General features: G+C 45.0%; 1 protein-coding gene across 7 annotated transcripts in view; it reads right to left on the bottom strand.

Moving 5' to 3' along the window:
* The window catches only part of TRAF3IP2 (TRAF3 interacting protein 2), a 39,769-nt gene that overhangs the window by 4,590 nt on the left and 11,710 nt on the right, over positions 1–23,469 (bottom strand). For 3 of the 7 annotated variants that reach the window (XM_059700688.1, XM_059700689.1, XM_059700690.1), the window contains 6 exons: positions 21,333–22,169; positions 11,754–11,931; positions 8,959–9,137; positions 6,748–6,836; positions 3,189–3,257; positions 2,086–2,202 (listed from right to left, as the gene is read on the bottom strand). In XM_059700688.1, coding sequence (XP_059556671.1) covers positions 2,086–2,202; positions 3,189–3,257; positions 6,748–6,836; positions 8,959–9,137; positions 11,754–11,931; positions 21,333–22,169 — 1,469 coding nt within the window. Of the gene's footprint in view, positions 1–2,085; positions 2,203–3,188; positions 3,258–4,874; positions 6,299–6,747; positions 6,837–8,958; positions 9,138–11,753; positions 11,932–21,332; positions 22,170–23,469 lie in introns of those variants that run through there. The other 4 variants (XM_059700691.1, XM_059700692.1, XM_059700693.1 and 1 more) reach the window with 4 other exon arrangements.

Genomic DNA, 23,469 nt, shown 5'->3' with positions numbered 1-23,469 from the left:
CACTGGACACTGTACAGTTGTTCACCAGGCTGCTCTGCCTGTGCAGGGGCCACCGGCAGGAGCGCATGTTCTTCGCCCATATTTCCAGATACTGGCTTTGTCCTGGCTCTATTACTCAGCCCCTCTTGGGCACCTCTTCACACCCTCTGTCCGGGAGTTTGCTGCTGCCTGGAGGGGACCAGGAAGGCTGCCAGGCGGGCAGAAGGCACGTCTGCCTCTGGCCTCTTCGGCCCCTTCCTTGATGAGGGAGGGCCCAGGACATCGTTGCCCAAGACACTGAGTGTGATAATCTGGCTCGTAGCTGGGCGGTCGGACAAGCTCCGGGCCGAGCCGTGTTCCTGCCCAGCACTGGAGCACTCCAGCAGAGCTCCACAGGTTTCCTCGGGACCTCGCGGGACCTGGAGCCCTTCCCACACACCAGCTGTCCGCTCGGGACTGCCCGGTTCCTAGAGATGCAGACAGGACATTGAGTGCTTGGAGGCCACGCAGACAAGTAGCAGCAGACAGCCAAGGGGTGGCAGCTCCCAGGCCAGCCATGACCTTTTAGGGCAGAAACGATACTTCTCTGGTCCCTGCCCGTGGGCTGTCAGACCTGAAGAGAATGGAGCAGGAGGGAGACATGCCCCCTGACTCCTTGGCCTTACTCTGTGACTGCACCACCTTGCCTTGGCGTTTACTCTGGGTTGGTTCTGAGCTCAAATATGTGGCTGGCACTTGGTAGAAGAGGAGACAGAGGCCCTGAAGACCCAGATGGGGAACACCCACCTACCCTGCCTGTTTCCTGTGCTCCTGATCCGCAGGACAGACCTGATTTAAGTCAGCGTCCCCAGAGGTAAAGCTGCAAGGCCCCTGCCGGCCTGCCTGCCTCCTGCCTTGGGCTGCTCACCCGTTCCATCGGGACCACTTCTGCTTCCTGCCCATCCTCCTGGCCTCGCCAGTGCCCATTCCAGGTGCTTGCCCCCTGGGGAATGTTAGGACTGAGATGGGGCTTACAGGTTCTAGTCTAGTGATCTTCAAGCCTTTTTAAATCTCAGAATCTTTGGTAAACAAACAAGCTGGAGAAAGGCAGACAAGCTGTGTCTGAGTCGGGTGAGAGGCCCAGAACACCCACACCCCCAGCACATATGAGCACGCAGTAGGGACCATGGGAGCATCTGACATCCTGGGCAAGCATGTCGAGTCTTGGCATCCTGGGCAAGCGTGACTGTCTGCACAGCATCTCTGTAACTGCCGAAAGCAGGAAGACTGCTCACCCATAAAACAGCCAATTCTAAAGCTGGGTGTTATTTTGCGTCAGAACGTTCCATCAGATGCTGAGTCAGTTAACTCCCTATAAATGTCTCCCCCTGGTTTTGGTTTGACCAGACCCCATAGTTCATGAGCGATGAAGAATAGAGACATGGAGGCACAGAGAGGTTTAAGCAGTTGGCCCATGGTCACACAACCTACACGTGAGGAAGCTGATTTTGAACCAACCGCACGAGTCCTTTTCGCCAGGCTACTCTGCCTCTGTGAAAAGGAGGGGGACAGGATATGACATCCCACAGGAGCCCCGCCCCTCACTGCCCCGCCTGTCGATCCTCCTAGGCCTGTGGTCGGCAAACTGCGGCTCGCGAGCCACATGCGGCTCTTTGGCCCCTTGAGTGTGGCTCTTCCTAAGCCTTAGGAGTACCCTAATTAAGTTAATAACAATGTACCTACTTATATAGTTTAAGTTTAAAATATTTGGCTCTCAAGAGAAATTCCAATGTTGTACTGTTGATATTTGGTTCTGTTGACGAATGAGTTTGCCGACCACTGACCTAGGCCTTCACACTTGGTAAACAATCAAACCAGCAGAGTTCCGATTCCAGAATCGTGGAACTTGGGTCACGGATCCCTCTGCCCTTGTTACTGACAAGAGCACTGAGTCTCGGAGGAGTGCTGAACTGCCCAAGGCCCCAAAGGTAGCAGCCCCCCACTCTCCTGCCTGGGCTTCTCCACCGGCATCACGCCTTCGCTGGGTCTCTAGTGCGGGCCAGGCCTTCACAGAAGAAAGAGCCCGTCTCCAGCACTGGCGAGGTGCTGCGGGCCGTCACCACTCACCATGCGATGGATGTACTTAGTATGTAAGCCATGCTCATCCTCGTCCAGCTGCGACTCAGCGCCTTCCACATCCTGTTTGTATTTGGGGCTGATTGCTACGATTATCATCACTGTCTTCTGTTAATGAGAGGGAGAAAGCATGTTTATGAAAGTGTAACGTGCGGTCCATTTGGTGAAGGCAGGCTGGAACCCGGCCAGCAGGGCTGTGTGCATTGTCTGACACAGTGGGGATGAAGGGCTGGGCTCAGTCTCCGTGAAAGCACTGGCCCCGCTCAGGCAGGCGGCTGTCTCCCTGCTCCCCTCTGCCTCCCGCCGGGCTCCCTGCACACACCCGGAGCAAGTGGCTCTGCGTGGAGCTCTCCTAAATGGATGCGGTTTTGCCCACCATTTTCCACAGCCATCACTAACCCATGGCTAATGAAAGCCCCAACCACTAAGTGATCTGCATCTTGGTGGGAAGACTCTGCAGCCCCAACGATGAAACGCCCTCCCTCCCGCAGCCGATCGAAGCTGCCAGTGACTGTGCCCTGACTGCCCTGCTAGTGGCAGGGCCCGTGAGCAGGAGGACCAGGACTTGCACACAAAGCAGATGCCAGGCTGCACACAAAAGGAAAGCCAAAAGCTCCCGCCTGCTGAGACCTCCCCACCCGCTCTCTCCCCTAAAGCAGCAGCTAAAGCGCCCACAGGGACATGCTGGCAGCAATCAATTTCTATCTTGTTGAAGCACAAAGTGCCTGGAAAGCTCTTCAGCCCAGCCCTCCACAACACTTGGGGTGGTCTTGGATTAAATTGAATTCTGCCTCTCCCTCCCCACTCCCGCCTTCATTTCCTCCTTCCCTCTTCTGGTCAGAAAATTGTTTGTTCTGATTGTTATCAACCACCTGTGTCTGGTTGGACTGTTATTTCCTGCCTGTGCCTGTCCAGGAGGGCGACCCCATCCTTCCTCTCCAAGTCTTTGCACGGCTGCCAACAAGGGAGGCTTTGTTGGGACTTTCTCGGCTTTGGACTTGGTGGGTGTGCCAGAGCTTCTTTCATAAAATAACTTCACAAGCTAATTGTCTTTCTCACCAGAAAATAAACTCAGGATTTTGAAATGTACTTACATCTCTAAGGTAGCGTTCCATCCACTTAATGATATCAATGCCTCGGATTCTATCCTCAAAAATGTCAATCTGCAAGGAAAGATGTGGGAAGCAGCTCTTAATGAGAAGCTTTATCTAGATGCACAGCAAGAGAAAACACGAGACTATATGCATTTAAAATAGAAAAAGTTACTCATGCTTTTTGCAGGGAGGAACATGTAAGTCTAAAGAAAATACAATTTAAAAATAATGTTCCCTATTTCAACATTAGTAGGCATTGAACTATTTAATACCCATAATTAGGATATACAGGCATGCATCAAAATGTGTCTTTGCCTACACAATAATTATGTTTTAAAAACCTGAGAGACATGGGCAACAAGTTGGGTGTAAGCCAATAACACACAAACCAATTATATATATATATATATTTTGAAAGGAAAACATGATTCTGGAACATTTTAATGGCTACATGGTGTGCAAGTATTGAGATATAAATGTGGTGCTTTACTTGCATTAGCCAGATCATCATTACTGTATTATGTCCAGTTTCAATCTATATGTTTAAAAATGATTGCATGAAACTTGGATCAAATCCAAGGAATAGTCACAAAAACAATTACTAAGACGGTGGGAACCGGTTTATGATGAAAATCAAGAAGTAGACCTCTTGGGCCTTGAAAAGACATATAAAGTCTCTGAAGGAGTATTGGAAGGAGAGAAAAGTTAGTTGTCTTCTGTTTTACCGTAGCCTGAATGTCAGGCCGTTCTTGGGCTCAGATCTGTCCTGCAGCCAGAGGGTAGTGAGTGTGTACAAGGTGCTCTTGATTGGAAAGAGGATTATGTGCTGGAATGGGTGACTCAGGTCCAGTGTCCTGAGGAGGTGTTAGTTGACTCAGCCACACCACTTGCTCCCAGATCAGTTGTCTTAAATGTCATTCCACTATTTAGGACGGATGGGGTCAGCAAGCTGTCCATGGCATCTACAATCTAGTCTCACCTCTCTCCTCCCCAAGTGCCCTGCCCTGGCACTGTACCAAAAAGCACAGTGCTAGCCCCCTGCTCTCTGAGTCCTCCCTGCTCTCTGAGTCCTCCCCACACACCGACTTCCTCCTCCTCACCTGACCAAACTCTACCCCATTGTGACACACACATTATCGTAACATTCTTTCATTTACTAAATGTCTCATTTATTTCTTCAACCTGGTCCCAAGCTTCCTAGAACGAGATAATGCTTCTTGTTCACCAAACTGGCAGATACATATGGTACATAATGCGAGCTCAGAATATGTTTCTTTACTGATGGCACATTAAAAATGACCATTTGCTGCTTTAAAATGTCTGCTGCCCAATGACTTACATTAAGTAATCTTGAGAAAGCTTTTGTGACTCTCTGTTACTGTGTCAGCAATCCATTTCTGTTCTACAGGACAGAAGCCCCATAATGTTGGGAATGACAATAGACGGACAACTTGGCTGCACTCTTGGTTCTATGATTGGCTTCTGCACTTCCCACTTGCATGAGTTTGGAAACATCACTAAAATTCTCTAAGTTTTATTACCTTCATTTGTAATAGGTGGTTAATAAATGTACTTCCTAGGGTGGTTGTGAGGATTAAAACGAGTTAACATGGAAAAGGCATATCATAGTGCCAGGTGTGATGTAAATACTCAATAAATGATGATCATGATTATCCCAGCACTTAAATTATTCCCTGCTGTGAGCTGGACATTCCAGGAGGCACAATGTACTGGCTATCTTCCATTTGTCTCTCCAGATCTCTGCCAAAGTCCACAGCTCTGTCAGGCCAACTTTTCCACATGGCCGCTGTTATGGGCCAAATTGTACCCTCTCCCCCCGAGAGCATGTTGAAGCCTTAACCCCCAGTGCCTCGGAATGTGAATGTGTTTGGAGATAGGGGTTTTAAAGAGGTACTCAAGGTAAATGAGGTCACATGGGTGGTCTTTGGTCCTATATGACTGGCGTCCTTACTGGAGGAGAACAGGACACAGAGAAAGACAGAAGGTGATGGCCGCTACAGGCCAAGGAAGAAGCCTCAGCACGAAATCAATCCTGCTGACACCTCGAGCTTGAACTTCTAGCCTCCAGAACTGTGAGGGAGTAAATTCTGTTGTTTAAGCCTCCCAGTCTGTGGCACTTTCCCTAAAGCAGCCCTAGCAAGCCACTACAGCCACCCTTGCTCAGGTTGCTATAACCACTGCTCCTTGCCTCTTTAGACCTAGGGGTGGTAGCAAGTCGCTGCTTTTGCTGTCCCAGGATATTCCCACAACAGTCCCTTTGAAAAACTCTCCTTAAATTACCCATGAAGTTTTCTCACCACTGAGGAGGTCTTAGTGTATCAGTCTGGTAGTGAGCCGCCAGGACTGGGCTGGTGATTCTACCACAGGGCTTCGCAGAGATGAGATCAAGGAGAGATTTGAATTCTGCCTCAGCAGCCTCTGGTTGTTTAGGTAACAAAAACCTGTCCTCTTCTCCCAGGGCAATCCGTATGCTTATTTGGAAATGACCAAAAGTAAGATCTTTTCTGACATGTTGGCTTTATGTCCTGTAATTTGACTTTATGTCACGGTTGCCACAGCACTTGCTTATTCCAGAAATGAGAAATTGAAATGTTGGTCTCTAATATAGTCATGAAGTTGGAGTGTATAAATTGTATGCTTTTTTTAAACTTTCAAACACTTGTATTTTTAAAAAAATCATAGACTAGAGAAAAAATTCAAGTAAAAACCCTTGTTAAATGATGTCAGATAATCTTGCAAATGGACATTTTTATTTACTAAGTGTTCCCTCTTTATCCATCAACCTTCCTATCCTTAGACATTCCCCTTAGTTTTTTGCCACGCTCTAGAATTCACCGTCACTGCAGAGCCAGAGCAGGCCGCGGGAGGAAAAGAAGTGGCCTCAGTGTTTGAGGAAAGCCAGCCTTCCACACAGGCTCCTGTGATGTTGTATTTACTGCCAAGAAAAGCTTACACGGCTTGAAGCGGTGGCAAGGCACTACAGGGGGACTTGAGGAGCGTGTGCTTACAGAGATTTCTCGGCCGAGATCACAGTGGCCCACAGGGCTGGGTTGTCTCCCTCCCTCAGAACTAGACCGGCCGAGAACCTGGCCCTGTATCCGGGTGTGGAATGGCAGCTGTGCACGGCGGGGGGCCCAGGCTGCAGGCTTCTGCCTCAAACCCCCCAGCACAACAAAGGACCCTGTAAAATAAGCGGGTGAAGCCTGCCGCCTCCTGCAGCAGGAAGCACAACCAAAGCGGGTGAAAGAGGGCAAAGGGACAAAGTGCAGCAAGAGGCTGGCGTTTCCTTCAGGCCAGGGGTCAGCTGCGTCTGGGCTCGGCATCAACACCCTTCGGGCTGCTCAGAGGTTCTCGCAGGGAAAACATGCTGGAGACTTTAAAATCCAGAAAATAATTACCTAAACTCATAAGCATTTAGTTCATAATCACGTAAATCAGATCAAACACTGGCAGCTATTTATCATTCGTCTCCTTTTGTGTTTTTCTTTTCCTGTACTCACTGTAATTGTTCAGTCTCCTCTTTGGATGCAATACTTACTGCAGTTTGAAAGCCATTTACCAGCAAAAAGTTCACGAATTTCACCACCTCCATGGCTGTGTCCACAGAATAAGTGATAAAGACTTTCCCTAAGAGAGATTTTTCACAGTTATTACAAACTAGTCAAATAATACGTATATTTTGAACAATACATGTAAATTGTATGCAGTGTCTTTTGTTCTTCTAGAATAATAAAGGGAAACCTCTGGGTGGGGGTTGGTCTAAGGGTCTATGTCTGCAGCAGTGTGGACTGCTGTCCTCAAGACATAGATCGCAGGCCCAAAGGAGCAGGGGGGTCTGTCCCAGAGCGTGCAGACTGCTCATGGTGCATGGAAAGCAGAGGCACAGGGGAGCGTGCAGGCAGGCTGAGCCAAGCCGAGGAGGCCTTCTGAAAAACCACATGATGCATTAACAGAAAATCCGTCACCCAGAACCTGCATGTCCTTAAAATCAGGACACCACCTGGTTTCTTAGAGACACTTGGCACTGTGCCTAAGGAATACTCTCACAGCAGGCCAAGAAGCTGAGTCTTGCTATGGGGCCACCCTGTGGTGTCCTCCTTTGATCTTGTGATGCTCTCTGCTGCCTTGAACTCTTGCTTGACAAGAGCAAGTGAGGGGAGAGGGAAAATGTTCCCTCTCCCTCCTTCCTCCTCATCCACTCAGTGGTGCGGGAAAGGCCAGGAAGTTGAAGTAGACTAAAGCACAACTCAGAAATGTTAGTAAAATCTCAGTAGCTTGAAAGAAAGTCACTGCCTCTAGGCGGTCCAGCTCTCGGCCTCCCTCGCGCCTCCCTAGGTCAGCCTAGGGCGGCAGACAGTACTGTGCCTACACACTTGACCCAGGCAGCGTGAGAACCAGTGTTTTCTCAGGCTTATGCCTTGGGGAAATTATCTGGCTAGCGCGTTAATATGAGAGATGAACAATCTCTCTGTGTTGGTTTCTAGTCTGGAATGAACCCGCTATATCTCAGGAAGCCCCTGGGGCAGAGGGTGGAGCAGAAAGTGGAGCTGGAGAGAAAATATGAGTCTTTTATATTAATCTATGCTTAGGCTCTTGTTTTCTGAAACCCACCTCTCAAATGGAAGTGTGTACAATGGTCATATTGGCTCTCTTAAGCAGCCAGGTATATTGATGGCACTCAATTTCTTTTCTTCTCAACACTTTATATTCCACAAATTCCTATGTAATAATTTTAGGACTCCCTTTATGAATTATGGTAAAATAAATAGACTGACACCAGGCCTATATCCTATGCAGGGTAGCATCCATGCTCCAGAAATGCTCAAAATTATAATGTGTAAGACTTTAAGGAGATTAAAAATGTTATTTTGAATGAAAAACAACACTGGATCATTGTATTAGAGATCGTTCAATTTCTAAAGGACTAAAGTGCATAGATCCCCAATAGGAATTAGTACCAATGCAAAAGGCTTAATTTTCAAGCTTGGTTCAAAGAAGTGCCTAGATTTAGACAGGACTTCCTAGAATTACCTGAGCTTCCTTAGCAAGCACTGCAGGATATAACAATTTCACAAATAGTGGCTGTTTTCCTAAGATTCGTGGAACTTACTGTCCTGACTGACCTTAATATGAGGACATTTTGGTGATATTTCAACATTTTTGTTTCTGACTGCAAAATGTGGAAAAAGAATTATCACCTGACACGTAGTCAAATATTTCTTTTAAAAAAAAAGGTTTAGTTTGCATTTGGTTGTAAGGCAGCATGGAGAATGTGAGACTGCTTTTTTCCCCAACAAACTGCTCATTCCTACAGGAAACGACCTCGTTCTTGATGGCTGCTGCTAATTTATGGTGAGAAGTTAGGTTCCTGACCAATACCACGTGGGCATCCAATCAACTTACCCAGGGACAAGTCCACTCAAGAGCATCATTTAGAAGAAGGAAAAAGCATCGGGGTTATTTGTTGTTGGAGTGTATGGTTAAGAAAATCTAGTGATAAGCACTTTGTGAGTATCTCTGGTAGTGTGGAAATCACCAAACACATACATACAAAATGTTGGTCACTTTCTTAGCAAAAAGCAAAAAAGTAAATTTTATTTACTTGAGAAATATTCAAGATAATGGATGAATAATCATGAAATACTCTCAAAGTATAAGACCGGAGGAGGAGGAGGAGGAGGAGGAGGAGGAGGAGGAGGAGGAGGAGGAGGAGGAGGAGGGGGAGGAGAAACCATTGCAAACAACTCACGTAATTCTTCTGGTAAATTGCTTATTTTCAGAGTTCCTCTGGCTGGAGGGTTACTAGGGGGTCTGGGGACAGCAGCTGGAGACGGAGCCTGGGGACCCTGTGGTCTCAGCTCGGCAGGACACTCCAAGGACTCCTCAGGAGCTCCAGCTCGTTTCAGTGGCTGGTTATACGGCTGGTCCCTGGAACGGAATACATGTACAACAATAACATTTTCATTTTCAACAAAGGTGCACCTGGAGGAACAGGAAGGCTTTAAGAACTATGGGAAGATGCCAGTGAGTTATCTTTCTCCTCTGCTTCCAGTTCTTTTCTGAGCCAGAGGGACAAGGGTTGCTCATGGAGCTTCGGTCAATAAGCTATCGGGCAGGTTACCATTTGTAAGGGCCTGTGCCAGGAGTCGCATAAGGGAAGCAGAATTTGATTTCTCGATTCAAGGACTGTCTAATTGGGAAGATGAGTCTCATGCACAGGGCTGAGGGGGTCACCAGTAAAACATAATATAATGGTGGTGCAAGGTTGGTGTTACAGGCACTCTGATAAAAAGGACTTTTAGCTCATGATAGATAACATCTGATTACGTATCAAAAAGTAGAAAAGGCCATGTCGCTTTAAAAGTATTAATGTTGTTAACATAGGGATGAAAATCTGATCCTGAAGATCCTTTCAGAAAGTTTCTACCACTTGGTTTTGGTTGCCAGTATTCCCACAAACATTCTGTTGAGAAGACCCATCAGACACATTCATGTGAGATTTGGAAGCAGAAGAAATGCAGGCTGTGCTTCTGCTATACTCCTGTGGCTTGTGCTCTGCAGCGTCGAGGCCAGGGCATGGGCCTCCGGTGTGGCCAGTGCAGATCTAGCGGGCACTGAACGCATCAGTAGCTGCAGTGCTGGCGGCTACCTGGTTCTGGATTGTACTGTGCAGTGTGGCCATGAGTGGAGAGCTCCACAGTGACGTTCTGGTTCTCTGCCTCTCTGGCCCTCACACTGGAAGCAGCCCCTTTGGTGTCCTGGTCTGCGGTGCTGCTCTGGGATCATTCCTGCAAGCCCAGCCTAAAGTTTGCTCCTTCAACCCAATAATGTGGTAAGCACCCAGTCCCCAAGGTAAAGCCCTTCTGCTTAAAATTGCTAGAGTTGTTTTTTGTAACTGAATCCTAACTGATAAGGGGACTAAGTTTTTTCCCTTTAAAAAAGCTCTGATTCAAATGTTAACATTTAAAAATCGAGGTAGTGGGAACATATGTTTCTATTTGTTTTGTGTTTGAGATTATTTTAAAATTTTTAAAATGTTTTGTTTTGATTACAAACTCTATGTGTAAATGCCATTTTTTATATGGCTTATTGCTTATGTTTTCATATTTTTACCTAAAAGAATAAAATATGCAAGAGAGTTTATACAATAGGATTTTAAAGAAAATGACACAGAATCCAAACTATACTATATTTCTAAAATATGACTATTTGAGGAAGTTGTTTTTATTCATCCAGAGAAAAATTCTTATAAAATATGCCTTCATCTAATGGGAATCTAATTCCATATCCCTTTTGCATTAAATAACTTTATGCCCAAAGTTGTTTGGTTGTTATAAAAGACAAATGCTCATTTGATAAAGAAATCTTAAGGCCTTGATAATATTAAAAAAACTTCAATGTAAAAACAAAATCTTGAAGAATAATGACAGAATAAACGTTCTGTATTAATGTTCTTTTTCAAATTATCAGGAAGAGGAGAATTAGCTTCATTACCTAGGCTTATGCTCCATGACCCCAGAACAGCAATGTTAAATCTTTTTCATCTCACCCTAACTGGTTTGGCTCAGTGGGTAGAGCATCAGCCTGCAGACTGGAAGGTCCCAGGTTCGATTCCAGTCAAGGGCATGTACCTTGGTTGCAGGCACATCCCCAATTGGGGGTGTGCAGGAGGCAGCTGATCAATGTTTCTCTCCCATTGATGTTTCTAACTCTCCATCTCTCTCCTTCCTCTCTGTAAAAAAATAAAATATATTTTTAAAAAAACCTTTTTCATCTTATGGCACACATAAACTAATTACTAAAATTCTGCAGCAATCTGACAAAAAAATTGTATAAATTTGATTCATTCACACTGGACAGCTATTATTGTATTGCCTGTTGTCATTGGTTTATTTGACAATCTAAAGGAAAAGAAGTCTGTGCCCCTGTAAATAGTCGGGTTGTGCATGTTTTAAAAACTCTTGCGGCACACTGGTTGAAAACCGCTGCCCTAAAATGATAAAATAAATCCAAGGAGACCATAGCAGGCTTAAATTGATGTTAGAAAAGCAATTACTTAGTGCTATATTTGCACTTCTTCTATAAATCTAAAATTATTTCAAAATAATTGTTTATTTTAGAAATTATTATTCTTCTCCTAATCAACACCAAATATGTTTCATAAAGATGCTTAAAGTTTATTTTCCTTAGAATTTTAGATATTTCTTCTGCCAGAGGGCTTGTAGCTTTAAAAGCCACATTTTACATTTTACTTAATACTATTATTTGAACTGAAGGTAAAAGAAGTAAGTGTGACTTAGCATCTTAGGAGCCTTTCTTTCAAGAAATTTTGAACAGTCATCAGTGGCTTTATATGCCTGGTAAAGAGATTCTTGTCAACCAGCCTCCGCTTCCTTCTAACCCGAAAAGTCTGTGTGGGGCGTTCCACTGTGTGGCTTGGCCACTAACCTGGGTAGTAAACCAACAGAGTTTTATACTCTCGATTGCATTGACAGCATTTTTTTCATTTTAAAACTATCTGCAAGTTGGTTCTGTAATACTCACTGATATCTCAGGAGCCCTGGGGAGGAATGGTCTCTTTGTGCGGGCCTCTCTTCTTGGTCCCAGGGGCTGGGATAATTCAGAAAGATCTTCTGCACAGGGTGCGGGCCTCGCACACTGGCTCCAGGTAGGGCCGGTTGGATCACTTGCTGGTAGGCTGCTCGAGGGTAGTCCTGGCCATCTGTGGGAGAAGACAGCCAAGAGAACAGGGAAGACTGACTCTAGTCCCTTCGTGTGAAAGGAGAGGTAAGCTCAGTGCAAATTTTTGTCTTGATACCAACTGAGGGTTCCAGATATCAGTTACCACCTCTGTAACGTTTGTCATATTTCTGTACAATCATTTACTCGATAGTTTTCATTAAATTGAGTCATTGTGGTTTTGTTTTCCAAAATAAAAACATCTGTGAAATCATGAGTGTGGTGCTCTAGTTGGAAAATGCAAAGCACCATTCAGACCCCCATTTTAATAAGTTACTTAGGATAATCCAACGATGAAAAACCTCCCCCACATCACCAGAACCCAGAGCCAGGAGAAAGTGTCCCCATAATAGATAAAGAATCACTACTCTTTCCTTTTCTTTCCCCAAGTGGACACACACACACACACACACACACACACACACACACACCCACTTTCTCTTACCAAGAAATAAATGAATGAAAACTTGGCTCATATCTCTGGGAAGCAGCCAACCAGTTGGCAATACCACCCAACTTTCTTGGTCGTTTCATGCTAAAGCTTACATGCACTTGAGGCCAGGGCGGTTAGAAGAGGGCAGGGCTCAGCACAGCCAGGGCTGGCGGTTACTTATGTGAATGTGTAACCTCGGAGAAAGTTGGTCCCAGCCCAGCTTAGGAGCAGCAAGTCTCAAGGGAAGAAGGGCAGCCTGTCCAGGTGGGAGAAGAGCATGGAAGGCCAGAAGGGGATGCAGGGAAGCCAGTACAGGTGAGAGAGGAGAGCTCTGAGGGAACTGCCCAGGCCCAAAGGGGCTCAAGTGTGGGAAATCTGAGAGGTGAGGATGTGCCTCTGAGGGAACTGGAGAGAGCTACGTGGGTAACCCTGCAAAATTAACCATGAACGCCTCCTGTGAGCCAAGCATTGCGACCTCTGCCCTCGTAAGAAGTTGGATATCTAGGAGGCATAGCAAGTTAGGGTAAGAAGGAGCCTGTTTCTCAGAACATATGAATTATATCTTTATTCATTTTCTGATAATAAAAGTAATAATCGAGTTTTCCCACTGTAGGTAGGATACACGCAGGGATGTAAAGTGAAATCAAATTTGCAAGCAAGCAATACAGTAACAGACAAGGTAGGTTGGAACCAGAATGTAGAGGGTGAGAATGTGGCTAGTGATTGAATTCCTAGTTCAGTAGGTAGTCAGAAGCCATTCAAGTTTCCAGGGGAACATCCAGGGGAATAATGTCCTCAAATACGGAAAAGAAGACAACCTGTGTGTTCACTAGTGTGGCTCCCTTCAGGTCTCCGCTGTCTGGATGCAGCAAACTTGCCTGTGTGGCCCTGGAAATGTGCCCAAGCCAGTCACTCGTGGTCAGATTCCCTGGATTCAATCTATTGTCTGTTTTGACCTGTGACACTAGCAGGTCCTTCCTGTCATGTGTCCTCTGGCAAAAGTGACTATTCTCCTCCAACCCAGGTTGTCTCCTGGACCTGACTGTAGCCTTTACCCTACAATTGTTTAGGACTGGTCTTGACATTAGGGGCTTAAGAAAGAGGAATAGGATTAAAGGGTGTATCCCAGCCTCCAGCTAATAAAGGAGACCATGATTTGAGAGCATCTCTAAGAATGGGGAGATGGGACTACAGAGACCCCTGTGTTCTAGGACAAGATACACTATGAAGGTTTTGCTTTTACAGCTTCTCTGGGGCAGGTCAGATATATTCCAGGGGTCCAGATGACCAGTTGGAGTTTTAGGCCAACCGGGAGGTCACGACTGCTGCTCTTTTCCCCAGCTAGAGAGAGCATCCCTGCCATCAGGCCACCAGGCAGAAGCCTGCCCTGCTTGTAGATGAATCTGGCATGAATGGACCATTTACAAAACCAGCTGTAGGTACAACCAGGCTGTCCAGAGATCCCATTGCACTTAAAATCCACCCTGCACGATCCGATCCCGGTCCTTCTTGGTCTTATCTCTTATAACGCTCTCACACGCTCGCCAAGCCCCAACTACCATCGTGGCCATCATGCTTCATCTTAAACACCCCAAGCTTGTCCCCACCTTTGGCCCTTGAGTTGGCATCCTCTCCGCCAGAAAGTTTTTGCCTTGTATCTTTACAGATCAACTTCTTGCTATTCAGGGCTCAGAGGTTTGGATATCACTCAGTTACCCTACCCTACCCCCACCCATTTTACTTTCTCCATAGCACTTAGCATGTGTTTGTGTAAGTAAGCATGATTGTTGTCAACTTCTTGTCTGCCTTCCCTCCTAGCATCCTGTGAAAGCATGGACTATGTCTGTTTGCCATCACGTCTCCAAGCACAGTGCTGGCACTAGGAGATGCTCAATAAATGAATGAATGAAGACTAAGCAGTTACAAAGCCAACTCCACACACACACACACACACACACACACACACACACACACACACACACACACTGAGAGAAGCCATTCACCCTCTGCCTTCTAGGTCTTGGGTAATCTAGATCAGCGGTCGCCAACCGGTGGTCTGCGGATCACTGGTGGTCCATGAGGTCCAAAAGGTTGGTGACCACTGATCTAGATCACTCTCATTAGCTGTCTTTTATTTTTGTTTGTTTGTTTGTTTGTTTTTAGTGTCTCTCTCTGAAAGTAGGAAGAAGAAAGACAGGTAAAAAAAGAAAAATTGCCCAGCTGGTGTGGATCAGTGGTTAAGTGCTGACCAATGAACCAGGAGGTCATGGTTTGATTCCTTGGTCAGGACACATGCCAGGTTGTGGGCTCGATCCCCAGTGTGGGGTGCGCAGGAGGCAGCCGATCAATGATTCTCTCTCATCATCAATGTTTCTATCTCTCTCTCCCTCTCCCTTTCTCTCTGAAGTCAATAAAAATATTAAAAAGAAAAAGAAGAGAAACTTTATTAGTGGGCTTGAACATTTTTAATATTTGAAATAATGTTTGCTTCTAATACCCATTAATAAGTGGCTAATAATGTTTTATTTGCTTTAAAAGGATTACCCAGCTCTAATCATAAGGCTTGTTTCTTTTCCAGAAGGCGGATGTTAGTGCTGTTAAACAAAAGCCTCTGAATCCAGGTCATATGATCTCTAACAGATTATTTCCTGCACAACACGTTTTTGTCTCATAGCAACAAATCTTATCATTAAAATCACCAAGGCATGTGGGCTAAGTGTTTGATTAGCTGTAACTTTCATTTCTGAAATGGCCACCTACAGTAAAAACTTAAACTGGTTTATGTGAGCAGACAAAATGATCCACCTCATCTAGTTTTTAAATTAGGGTACTGACAGAACAGTCCTTCATGCTGCCCTTTGATTATTTAAAACAAAGAAATATTGAATATGAGAGGGAATAGCAAATACAAGCTTTCCCTCTTGTAAGTGGAATTTGGTTTTGTCTGGAATTTGGCTGGTTGTGTAGGAAAGTTGCTAAATAAAAACTATGCTTAGTAGATAGATGAATATCTTTCATTGCTCAAATTTTGATAATATTGTTTTACTATTTTGACAGAGGCTTACTAGTTTAGGTGAGTACTATATATATAATAACGCCTAACATTTATTGAGTACTTGATACACGCCAAGCACTGTTCTAAGTTCTTTGTTCAGGATTATAGAGTTTAATTTTCTGTTTTCCTAATGAAGTTTAACTTAGAATCAAATCCAAATTCCTTACATGGCCCTTGCATCCATCATTGTCTAGCATATCAAGTCTCTCCCTGCTCACGTCGCTGCAGCCCTGCTTTCGGTACCTTAGCAAGCTCCTACTTCCTTGACCTTTTCATCCTTTAGGTTTCAACTCAAATGTGTCCTTCTCAGAATAAATTCTTGCCATCCTGTCTATTAATGTCTCTTCTAACACCTGGTTATTTCCCTCATAGCACTTACACTTATTTTATTTGCTGATTTCTATTTATCTCTCTCCCCAGTAGCCTGTGGAAGACAAGCCCATGTGTTGTAGTTACCAATGTACACTCAGTGCCTAGCGGAGTACTTTGGCAAATATTCGCTGAACAAATTAATAAGTGAATGGACAAGTTCTGATTCCAAATCCCAAGGACCTCCCTCCATTCGCCCCTCCCCTATGAGACAATTAGAGGCAGGGGCTCTCTCGTGCTTGGGTCTTGCTCCTTTCCCTAGGAAGTAGGGAGCAGGTTTCTTTGTATTCGTTCAACAGATATTTATTGATTTTCTATGGCTAGACCCTCAGTGAACACAGATAAATAGGATACAGTTCCCTTAAGTAGCTCAAAATAAGTAGAGAGAGAAAGAAAATCTGTGTGTCTGTGGGTGTCTGTTTTGAAACACAAACCCACACTTGTTAGTGTGTGAGGAGAGGCGTGCAAGTCGGCAGCCACCTACATGGTAGACTTAAGAATTACTGCCCCAAAATATCTCCCCCACTAACTTGTCCCCAGTCTAAAATTTCATCAAGAGAGTTTATTCTGTGCGAGATGAAGAATAGAAGGTGGTGGGTGGTGTGACAGACAAATGATTTGTTAGCATGGCAACGCCTCGATTCTGAGGCAGTCTTAATCACAACACACATCACAAATCTTACAATCATAAGTGGGCGCCCAGAATGGTAGGTTATCTGTCAATCTTATGACCCTCTTGGTCAGAGTACACACGGTCTTCACGTTCCTGGGTTTTTACCACTTGGAATTTTTAAGCCAAATCCTAATGAGGTTTTCCACTTATCAGACAAAACATTCAACATTTTTCTTCCTTATTAAGAATGGATTAGAAGAGTTTATGAGAGAAAAAATAAAATCTGATTTTCAAGTTGTCAAAAAACATCATGATATAATGCAGTTTAGCCAGGAAACAAAAGAGCCAACATAAACTGTTACAGGGACGCTCCCAGCTATAAGCAGCTGTGGTTCCTGGAGGGCAACTCCTTTCTTAATCATTTCTTCCATCTGGTTTGTCTTTTCCTTACTTGTATTTGTGCGTGCATTCTAACATGCAAATAATCACATTTTTGGGGTCCACATGAGCAATAGTAGGCATGTGTCCACAGTTTTATTTTATTCGGTCCCCTTAGTAGGGAAAGCAAGAATTTTATAGTAAAATAAAGCCACTTTAGATTTAATACATTATTTTTTTCTACTTTATTTGTATTATGGGTTTCATTTGATTGCAGTCATGATCTCTATTCTGGTGACCTTCCCTGGAAGGATTCTCAGGCCGCCATCTCCAAGGGGGGGGGGGGGGCGGGGAGAGAAAGGCTTATTTCCACTTCTCCATTTGCTTTGAAAACTTTTTTTTTTTTTTAACATGAAAGGGGAGACCAGTAGCCATTTTTGCTTTAACTTGCAAAGGCTAAGATATGCCATTTGCGTGGTGATCATTATTTATTTATATTTTCATTAACGGATGAGGAAGTAATGCTCTTCTAAAGCTGAGTAGAACCACGTAGCCATGGTTTCCAACTGCACAAGCATCCCTTAGGTGAACAGCTCCTTTGAAGTGGTTTTGTTGGCAATTAAGTGCAGTTACAGCCCCGACATGAAACTAAGCATTGTACACATGCTTTGAATACTTAAAATCTGTACCAGCAAAAGGGATCTGGAAGTCGAGGAGCTCTCTGCAGAGCTGTGCTGCAGGATTTTAATTTAAATAATAACAGTAACTGAGAGCTGCTAGTTATTCAGGGCTCACTATAAGCCAGCCACTCTCCTAGTATCTTTAATACATTACCTCATTTAATCCTCACAGCAACCTGGCGGGAAGCCTTGGCTATTGTGTGTGTGTGTGGGGGGGGGGGGGGTCTCCTAAAATATTCTGGGCTCGCATTGCCACACAGAAAAACCCTAAGCCCTGGGCATCCTTGACAAAAAGGACCCAACCCTGACCCTCTTCCCCATGATCCAAGGCATATGCAGGGTGAATCAGGGTGAGCCTGTCTACTCTCATTTTCCCTTACTTTTCTTTTTTCTCTCTTTTACTTATTTTTAATTATAAAAGTAATACTTGCTTGCTATAACAAATGTAGCAAAAGTACATGAAGTTAGAAGGAAAATCTCCCCCTCTCTTTGTAATTGCCCGTCCCCTTCTCCCATGATCACTGTGAACGGTTGGGGTCAGATCTTTTAGTATGTAGTTTTTAAACACATACAGTTTTTAAAAATAACATGTATAGAATCTACACTGCATGCTTTTCCACTTGCTCTTTTTTTTTTTAATGTCAGAATGTGTATTTTACTCTGTAACAGGAGCCTACTAGTCCACCGTATGTTAGTCACAGATTACTTATCTGTCCCCTTATTGATAGGCATTTTCGTTTTTATTTTTACTCTCATGCAACAAGGCTTTACTAACCGTCCTTGAGCATGCATTTTACCTGCTCATTCGGTGTTTCTGTAGGTTCCCACAGTGAGACTGCTGGGCCAAAGAGGAAGCACATCTAACTTTTGTGGGACTGCCTCCAGGCAGACTGTACCCATTACACTCCTACCAAGAGCAGATGGGAGTGTTCCCTTCTCCAAAACCCACTAACACTGGATGGTGTTCAAGGTTTTTGAATTATGTACACCTCATTAGGGAAAAGGTATCTTTAAAATTTTTGCACATATAAACTTTTCTTAAATTTAGTCATGTTAAGCTTGGTTTCATATGCTTATTGGCCGTTTGTATATTTTCTGTGAATTGTTTCCCTTTCCTGTCCTAATTCTCTCCTCTCTGCCTTTCAACACCTCTCTTCATTCCCAGGATCCTAGGTGTCCCCTTCCTCCCTCCCCTTCAATAGAAGGAAATAATGCAGAAAGCAAAGGGAAGGGACCTGATGAAAGAAGTCAGGTCACAAGGTACTGGAGGCTGAAAGTGTTCCCAGTCAGGAGTTTTGTGTTTGAAAAGAGCCTGCCCAGAGTGGGCAATGCTCACCTCCAAAGACTGGATTGCTTATGGTGCCACTTTAGGCTTCAACAGGAGAAATACTTTCGAATAGGAATATCTTCCTGGAACCCTCATATGATAATAAATCAATGCTTTCTTGGTCTATCATCATATCCTGTTAGTAGATAAAAGCAACTGCTTGGGACTTACTATCCCAAAGCCCTGGACCAGGGGTCCTCAAACTTTTTAAACAGGGGGCCAGTTCACTGTCCCTCAGACCGTTGGAGGGCCGGACTACAGTTTAAAAAAAAACTATGAACAAATTCCGATACACACTGCACATATCTTATTTTGAAGTAAAAAACAAAACAACGGGAACAAATACAATATTTGTATTTGCGTGTGGCCCGCGGGCCGTAGTGTGAGGGCCCCTGCCTGGACGATGTATTCACACATCTACACGTTAATCTAATGAATTCATCAGAAATGCAGATAACAACTTAACGTACATCGTGTTTGTCATGTCATTGCTTATTGGATAAAAAACTGGAAACTATTTAAAATGTCCCACAATGGAGAAGAAAACAATTTGGTAGGTCCATCAGATGAAATACTATGCAGCATTTTAAAATGATGTTAAAAGTAGTGCACTAAATGTCATTGGAAACTACATTGAGTTTACATTGAATGTGTAAACAAAGAAAAAAGAAACAGAAGTAAATATGTCAAAGAACCCAGTGCGGAATTATATTTGGGTGATGGAAATATGGACTGAACTTCTGGGCATTTTCCATTTTGAGAGTGAATAAATATTACTGTTATGGTCAGTTTGTGGTATTATTCTCATAAGTATTCTCTTTCAACCTGGAAATCACTGAGAAATAAATGCAACCCTGACCCTGTCAAAGTTCCTTTCTCTTACTTAAGGAGCCCCAGCCACCACACACATCCTATTTCTGGGCGCTCAAAGCAGGCAGTGGTGTCCAAGGCTCCCAGTCAGGTGACTTCCCAACATCCAACCCTCTGGGTCTCAGTTTTAGGCCTCAGAGGCTCTTCCTCCGCAAGCCCTGCTGTTTTCGCATCTCCTGGCCTTATTCTGAAACTCATGTTCCTTCTCATCTGTTTCTCCTAATTTAAATTCCTCTACTTCCTTCCTTTAAAAAAATCATTAATTGCTGTACTGTTCCATTCACTTTAGGAACCTTTATACTAAGTGCACATGTATAATATATAAACTCTGATTGGTTACAGCATTTGTAATTATTCCTATAATTTATTTTAAAGCTAGGTGTCAGGCCTTTGGACAGACTCTTCTTTTATCACTTGAATTGCTTTTTGTACAGTTTATTTGCTAAGAAAAGTATCGTATCTCAGAGGCCTGTGTTTGATCTGTAAAGCCCTATCTTTATTTTCCAGTGGCCTCGGTGGAGGCTGAATACCAAGGATTTTGATGAACCTTCCATCTCAGTCTGAGACTTTATCACTTTCAGAGATGCTTAATGCACTGATACATATTATTCACTCATTCACTTATCCAGAAATAACCTATTGAGAATCTAGGATATGCTAGTCACTGTGTTAAATGCTGGGGAATTATAGATTGAAAATACATCTTTATTGATGTGCAAAAGCTTGCATTTTGGAAAGAGAGGTAGAGAGACTGGTTTTTAGGGCCTAACAAGCAGAAACGAAGGCAACAGAGATCCTGAAGGAGGGACTGGTCTAGGGAGGTTTCCAGAGGCAACACTTGAGCGAAGTCTTAAAAGAAATATATGGTGATGGTCGTATAACTCTGCAAACAGACTACAATCCATTGAATTGTACACTTAAAAAGGTGAACTTTACGTTATGTAAATTTGATCTGAATAAAGCTGTTAAAGAAAAAGAAGAGGTATAGAGCTGGGTCACATGCACAAGAAGGGAAAGAACATCCTGGATAGAGCAAAGAGCACAGGCAAATACTTGGGATGCGAAACAGCTAGACAAGTCAGGGGACTGCGTCCGGGGTGTGGCTGGAAGGCAGGGTAGAGGCAGATGGCTCAGGTCTCCAAAGGGATTCAAGCAGCAGAATCACAGGAGCAATTTGATCTGCATGTAATGGCATGAATCCAGAGTCTCAATGACATTCTGGCACCTTCTGATTTTTTTTTTTTACTAAAGGCCCCTTTCTCTGCCAAATCTAAGATGGGGAGGAAGCATGCAGAGAAGGAAGAATCCAGATGCCCAAGAATCAGGGCAACAAGTACATTTGATAGAAATCCATTCGTTCATACTCCTGCCTCTAGGCCGGTTTCAGTTAAATTAACTAGACAGAGGAATCTTTTCTGTCCTTAAAGGTACCGAGAGAAGCCGGTTCCAAGTGGGACAGGTTTTGGGCTACGATAAAGCATTCTTCCAAAGCCTCTTGCAAATCCAACCACACACAGAAAGCCCTACGAGAAGCAAAATGCCCTCCCTGCACACCGCCTGACCGGTCTGTGCTGATCTGCGACACGAGGCACTGACCTGGGGCCCTCGTTTACCTTGTTGCCCAGCCCACAAAGTCCAGAGGAGGGAAATCTCACTTACATGGCACCTGGTGAATGGGACCTCCAGGACGATGGTACTGATGGTTCCACTGAGCCCGTGGGGAAAGGTGGGGAGGCGGCATCTGTGCACATGCTGGGTGCCTCTGAGGTTCAAACGGATGATACTCCCTGGACCTGAGAGGTCTGGGGAGGTCCTGGGGGTAGCACATGGAAGTGAGGGGCAGGGGCCTTTCCAGCTGCCTGATGCCCAGGACATCCTGGGGCTGGGAATTGTACCCAGTGTCTATGGTAGGCAGGTCTGGGGCTGCTCGGTGCCTGTGGGGCTGGGGCCGTTGCACCATCTCTTGGCTATTGCTTGAGGAGTCTGCTAAGGCATTAGGTAAATTTTGGTCTGATTTGCCTGAGCCATGGCCAGTGTCAGGAGACGCTGCTGAGAGCAGAGATCCCAGCCATTGATTACGCTTTTCCCTAAATGAAAACTGATGCTCTGGGGAGAAGGCACCAACCACAGGCTCGGGTTTAGGCTCGCTGGCCCCGAAGGAGTCCGAGGGCAGATCTTTGCCCGGGTCCGGATGTCTCCTCCAGAAGCTGTCTTCGCTCTCCTCCAGGACTGTGGCCCGCAGGCAGGTGATCTGCCGGGACACAGGTCGCTGGTGGTTTACCAGTTGCAGGCGAGGGGGAGTCTGAGAAAAGTCTTCCGAGGAATGGTGAGGGGTTTGGGGTGCAGATGAGCCGTTGGGTGCCATGTTCCTTATGTTTGGAGCAGAGGGTTCTGATCCCTCTTGCAGGGAATATTCTGGGATGGGGTTCAATAACTGACTCGGGTATGGTTCCGATTCGTCAACCTCCACAGGAATGCTTCGGCTCATGGTCGTTTCTGAAACAAGAGAAAACATGCCGCAGCCTAAGAAGACAGATCCTGTTTTGGAGTGCCCACTTCATGACCTTAAGGGACCTCGCCGAGGGGATGGTTTAGATTAACAGTAGTGTGACACCAACTGTGCTGGCAGAGCCCCAGCCACACAGTTGTTTACTGATCCTCCAGGCAAAGGCACTCACGCTTATTAAGATATTTTTATCTGGAAGGCGATTCAAAGAATGTGACTGGACCGTCACGTGTCAGGTAGCACATGGGGAAGACACACATGAACATCAAAGGCCAAGGATCGAGGAAAGAGAACTGAACCCTGATGCGGCCGCTTCATGTTTAAAACGTGTGGCGGGAACACAGGACATTGCTACACTGTGGTCTTTGAGGATGGAACTCAGCTGAGAAGAGATGTGAGAGGGAGAGCGTTTACCTTTTAAACTTGTAAAACTTTGCTGTGTGACTGTTGCCTAACAATAAAAAATAAATAAAATAAATAAATAAATAAATAAAAAGCCTGTGTTTAAAAGCACTGACAAAAGGGTCACAGTGACATTTCCCACTTACGGTGTTTAGAGGATTTGCTTTCCTCGGGCACTGTGCCTGCCACGAAGCCGGCTGACCACCTGGGTTGTGACGTGCAGGCTGAACCAGCAAGGTTTGCTAAACTGGCCTTGAGCCCTCGGGCCAGGTAATACTGGTTTTATCTGGAGAAATAGAGCTCTTCATCAACATAACAGAAGGAGGAAGACAATTAGCCTCCCCTTATGGCAGTGGTTCTCAGCCTTGGCTGCACATTAGAATCACCTGGGAATCTTTTTAAAATCCTGATTTCTGGGCCTCATCCTCCAGGTGATTCTAACGTGCAGCCAAGGTTGAGAGTCACTGCCTTATGGGCTGAGGTGAGGCCCGGGCACCTCGGCTCCAGGGGAAAGGAGGCAGCCGGGGGTGACGGAGGTCTGTAGGAGGCTCCAGAGCAGGTGTAGTGTGAGGGAATGAGAAGGAAAAACAACAGATCTCAGAGGTTTGCTCCATGCAGGCCTTGCACAGGGTGTACTTCAAATACCACGCAGAGAAAGGGGCGGTGCCGGCAGGGGTGGGTCTTGAAATTCATATTTTGAATCTGTGTAGCATTTCAACTGCAAACATTTACTGAGGGCTCACTGTGCCTAAAGCCACGATGTACAGCAACTATTGTTCTAAGACAAATTTTGAAAAATATGAATTTGCCTTCTCTGGAGCCCTGTATCCAACCCCATGGCAACAAGACACATGCACTTTAAAATGCTTCCCCTCGGAGCAGAGATGG

Source organism: Myotis daubentonii, chromosome 6, assembly GCF_963259705.1.
Source record: "Myotis daubentonii chromosome 6, mMyoDau2.1, whole genome shotgun sequence".
NCBI lineage: Eukaryota > Metazoa > Chordata > Mammalia > Chiroptera > Vespertilionidae > Myotis > Myotis daubentonii.
This window is presented reverse-complemented; position numbering and strand designations above follow the sequence as displayed.